Genomic DNA, 5,088 nt, shown 5'->3' with positions numbered 1-5,088 from the left:
AGCTGCGAGTGGCCGCCTCCTCCCTGTGATGCTGTGTGTGTCCCTCCTCCACCCCACCTTTACCCCCCAACCCCCAGCGCTGGGACCGCCCCAGGGGAGAGCACAGGCAGGGGGGCTTGGGCAAGGTGCATCCATGGGTCCATGGCATCCATCCATCCATGGCATTGGCTCTTGGTGGCATTTTGGGACAGGGGACACTGCCAGCCCCATTTAGTCACCCCTGCTCCTGGAGATGTGGAGTTGTCACCTGCTTGCCCCAATGCGCGGGGGGCCAAGGGATGCGGCAGGGACCCAGCCAACAAGGAAAACTGGCAGAGCTGTTGTACGACGGGGTTTTCCACCAGCCGCCCAGACTCAGGTGTTTCTCCGCCTCGCCTCTCCGGAGATCCCGGTCTCGTCTGTGCCTCCAGACTTTGTAGCCACAGGTCTCCTGTTAAAGCCATCTGAGCCCTGGCCGGGGCTCTCTGAAGTCATCGGGATTGTTATTTACCCACGGCTGAACCTGCCGGAGTGGGAATGCCTTCAAGTTTGGAAACCTGGCTGGAAATTTTGGCAGATTTCGAGCAACCCAAGCACTTTGGCTGGGCGAGCACTTGAGCATGAATCATGCTTATTTATAGCACGGGAGCGCCCGGAGAGTCCCTGACGGTTTCACGTGGAAGGCTGCTCCCTGTCCCCTACATGGAGTCCCCAGCCCAGCTGGGATGACACCGAGGGATGGGGACGATGCTCCAGTCCTCCCAAAGCCACGCCACCCCCAGGAGGGCAAGAGGACATTCGAGGACAAGGCTGCAGCAGTGATGCCTCTTCAAGCAGGGACTTTTTATTTTCACAAGCACCTTTGGATCCCGAAAAAGGGCAGATCCACCTACAACGGGACCTTTTGCATCCTCTGTCCCGTCTGCATCTTCATGCTGTCCTTGTGCTGGGGGTGGAAGGCTGGGCTGGGTCCTCCTTCCATCAGCTGGGCTCCAGGGATGGCTGCAAAGTGTCTCGGAGAGACCAAAGAACTTCCCTTAGTCTTGGAACCTCTGAACCCCATCCAGGGGCTTCTTGTTCCTAGGAAGAAGCTGAGAAATGAGGTTGAGAAACAGGTCAGCGGTGAACCCAAGACTAGGTGCCTTCCCATTTGGGTGGGAAAGGCTGTTGTTAAAGGCAGGGGAGGATGCTCCGCACAAAAAGCATCCCTGGCGGTGGGGTTAAAAGCAAACACATCATTGCAGCAGGGTCAGGATGAGGTTTCCTACTCTGTAGCCTGGTGTGGTCCCCATCCATTTAGGCTTCCTCCCCCCAGCAGCTTGGGATGAGGTCTTGGGGGGTACCAGGGATGGGGAACTGTGGTGTCCGCGGTGGCCCCGGGACTAACCCCTCACCTCCCTGCCTCGCAGGACCTGTGCGGTGCCACCACCTGCGACACGCTGGGGATGGCGGACGTGGGGACCATGTGTGACCCCAAGCGCAGCTGCTCCGTCATCGAGGACGATGGCCTCCCCTCGGCTTTCACCACTGCCCACGAGCTGGGTAAGGCTCCCCGCTCTCCTCTCAAAGGCTGCCCACAGCCTTTACAACCCTTGCAAAGCTCTGCCCTGCTCTGTGCCTCAGTTTCCCCCATTGCAAGAAGGCACGGGGGCTCTGCCAAGTGGGGTCATTCATGCTGCCATCCCTTATCCCCCCCCCAGGCCATGTGTTCAACATGCCCCATGACAATGTGAAGGCTTGCGAGGAGGTCTTTGGTCACCTGAAGACAAACCACATGATGTCCCCTACCCTCATCCAGATTGACCGTGCCAATCCTTGGTCAGCCTGCAGCGCTGCCATCATCACCGACTTCCTCGACAGTGGCCACGGTGAGCCTTCCTCTGCCCCTCATCCTCTTACCTGTGTCTGGAGCAGGATCTATCCCTGGGGCTGGTTACTTGGAGAGGCTGTTGGGCTGTAGAGCAACTCTTGTCCCCAAAGTTCAAAAGAAATGGGGAACTTGGCAGCATTTCTGCCCCAGCCAGGCTTCCTCAGTTCTGGGGAGTCCCCAGCAGTGACATCTGCCCTCTGCCCAGCATCGCCAAGAGATGGAGTCACTTGGGTGTGGGATGCAGCTGACCTCGAGAGCATCCCTGGGGTAGTACCGGATCCCCTGGGTGGTGGATAGCTTTGGCCCAACAACCAGCAGCCATCCCTCCCTTCCCCATGGTGGTCCCTACAACTCCCCAAGCACCCAGTAGAGCCCCATCCCCATTCCCGCAGGAGACTGTTTGCTGGACCAGCCTGCCAAACCCATCCCATTGCCCGAAGACCTGCCGGGGACGAGTTACAGCCTGAACCAGCAGTGCGAGCTGGCCTTCGGCGTGGGCTCCAAGCCCTGCCCGTACATGCAGTACTGCGCCAAGCTGTGGTGCACGGGCAAAGCCCGCGGGCAGATCGTCTGCCAGACCCGGCATTTCCCCTGGGCGGATGGCACCAGCTGTGGCGAGGGGCATTTCTGCTTGAAGGGCGCCTGCGTTGAGAGGCATAACATCAGTAAGTACAGGGTGAGTACCTGCGCTGTGAACCCCCAAAAAACATCCCCTGGGGTCACCCCAAGTTTTTGCATGGGTGCTGGATGGGTAATCCCCCATGCTGTGGACCCAGCAGAGGGATGCTGATGTAGAAAGAGATGCAGGTCCCTTGGATATTGCATGTTCCTCGAGGAGGGATGCTGCTGCTCTGGGCCATCCAGTCCTGGGCAGGTTTGGGGAATCCAAGTCTGGACAAAACCCCCATTTGGGATGGAACTGGTGGGTGAAGGGGGTTCAGCATCTCAGCCCATCACATCCCCGCAGGTGGACGGTGGCTGGGCGAAGTGGGCACCCTACGGGCAGTGCTCGCGGACCTGTGGTGGAGGGGTGCAGCTGGCCAAGCGGGAGTGCACCGACCCGGTGCCTGCCAACGGGGGGTCCTACTGCGAGGGCGTCCGTGTCAAGTACCGCTCCTGCAACCTGGAGCCCTGCTCTGCTGCAGGTAAGAGGCTCAGCTTGCTGGTGGTTGGGTGCATGACCTGTAACAACCCCACAGAACCAGCACTGGAGGTCCAGACTGGTCCCCAATTCCATGTGCATCCCCATTTCTTCCAGTGCCGGGGAAGAGCTTCCGCGAGGAACAGTGTGAGGCTTTCAATGGCTACAGCCACAGCACCAACCGCCTCACTGCCTCCGTCTCCTGGGTCCCCAAATACTCCGGCGTCTCGCCACGGGATAAATGCAAACTCATCTGCCGGGCTAACGGCACTGGCTACTTCTACGTGCTGGCTCCCAAGGTTGGTGAGGGATGCTCAGGGTCAGCATCTTGGGCTGTAGGATGACTCCAGTGTGCCTGGATATAAATATATTTTCCTTGTCTGGCGGGCAGCTGGTGTTAGCTGAGGCTGTAGGGGAGGGGAATCCACCAGGCTGGTATGAAGCAGCATGTACATGTCCCATCATTTATTTCACGGCTGGAGTTGGTCCATGTAGGGTCTTCCAATGGCTTTGTATGGGATGTGCCCATAGTCCTGATGGAGGGGATGACAATCACGGTGGTGGGGAAGTCATGTGCATGCTGGAGAGGGTCAGATGTGGGGCTGAACAGACTGGTGTTAGCTGCCTCCCCAGAGCAGCTTGTTCCCTTTGCACCAATGCAACAGAAAGTGCAGAAAATGCTGTAGATGGAGAAGAAAAGGGATGTAGTCCCATCTGTCTCTTTTCAGAGACCCTAAAAATCCTGACTGAAAAGCAGGGGATGAGCAAAGGGCGACACGGTGCCTGCCAGCATCTCTTCAGGACCTGTTGGACGGATTTGGGTGGCCCTGGGCTGGATGCTGTGGGGTGGCACCAGAAAATGCAGCAGCTTGTTTTGCTCACCCTCGTGCAGGTTGTGGATGGCACCCCTTGCTCCCCAGACTCCACCTCGGTCTGCGTCCAGGGTAAATGCATCAAAGCGGGCTGCGACGGCAAGCTGGGCTCCAAGAAGAAGTTCGACAAATGCAGCGTGTGCGGAGGAGACAACAAAAGCTGCAAGAAGGTCTCAGGCTTGTTCACCAAACCCATGTAAGCGTTAGGTCCCTGGCTCCCAGCCCTGCTTTTTGGGGTGGATGCAGGAAGGTCATGGAGATGCTGATGGGGGTGAAGATTTAGCTTAAATATTAGGAAGAAATTTTTTACTATAAGGATGGTGAGGCACTGGAAGAGGTTGCCCAGAGAAGCTGTGGATGCCCCATCCCTGGAGGGGTTCAAGGCCAGGCTGGATGAGGCTTTGAGCAACCTGGGCTAGTGGGAGGTGTCCCTGCCCACGGCAGGGGGTTGGAACTCGATGGTGTGTAAGGTCCCTTCCAACCCAAACCATTCGGGGATTCTGAGTCCATCCTGAGCAAACTCCTGAGAAGCAGGACACGTTTAATGTTCTATCAGCTTCTGCTGATGGAGTTCTCTCCATGTTGAGCCAGAAGAGCTGAAGGGTCTTCTCATATCTGAGTGACCTCAGCTTAGGGAGGAGATTCAAAATTAATTTCATGGGAAGGAGGAGATACCTGTTGGATGGGAAGATCTCAGGGCTGAAGCTGCAGAGCTTTGGGATGTTGAAGCGGGATGTCCCCTTGCCTGATGTCCCCCTGCCTGCTCTTCTCTTCCAGGCACGGCTACAACTTTGTGGTGGTCATCCCCGCGGGTGCCTCCAACATTGACATCCGGCAGCGGGGCTACAAAGGGTTGATCAGCGACGACAACTACCTGGCGCTGAACAATGTCCCTCTGAACCGGCCTCTTCATCGTCTCGGCCGTGGAGAGGGCCCTGATGGTGAAGGGCAGCGTCCTGCGCTACAGTGGCACCGGCACCGCCGTCGAGAGCCTCCAAGCCTTCAAACCCATTCAAGAACCCTTGACTTTGGAGGTGCTCTCCGTGGGGAAGATGACCCCTCCCCGCGTACGTTACTCCTTCTACCTCCCCAAAGAGAACAAGGAAGACAAGTCTTCCTACAAGAAGGAGGGCAAGACCCCACCGGACCTCAACAACAGCGTCCTCAGCCTGTCCAACCGCTTGGACAGTGGGAGACCCAGCTACAAGCGTCCATCCTACAAGTGG

General features: G+C 57.7%; 1 protein-coding gene across 1 annotated transcript in view; it reads left to right on the top strand.

The window, feature by feature from the left end:
• ADAMTS15 (ADAM metallopeptidase with thrombospondin type 1 motif, 15) overlaps positions 1–5,088 on the top strand; it is a gene marked incomplete at its 5' end in the record, with an annotated part of 8,279 nt that overhangs the window by 2,881 nt on the left and 310 nt on the right. The window contains 8 exon segments of the mRNA XM_010078760.1: positions 1,389–1,521; positions 1,680–1,847; positions 2,242–2,525; positions 2,817–2,994; positions 3,108–3,289; positions 3,883–4,058; positions 4,640–4,750; positions 4,752–5,084. Coding sequence (XP_010077062.1) covers positions 1,389–1,521; positions 1,680–1,847; positions 2,242–2,525; positions 2,817–2,994; positions 3,108–3,289; positions 3,883–4,058; positions 4,640–4,750; positions 4,752–5,084 — 1,565 coding nt within the window.

Source organism: Pterocles gutturalis, unplaced genomic scaffold (genome assembly GCF_000699245.1).
Source record: "Pterocles gutturalis isolate BGI_N339 unplaced genomic scaffold, ASM69924v1 scaffold14603, whole genome shotgun sequence".
NCBI lineage: Eukaryota > Metazoa > Chordata > Aves > Pterocliformes > Pteroclidae > Pterocles > Pterocles gutturalis.
This window is presented reverse-complemented; position numbering and strand designations above follow the sequence as displayed.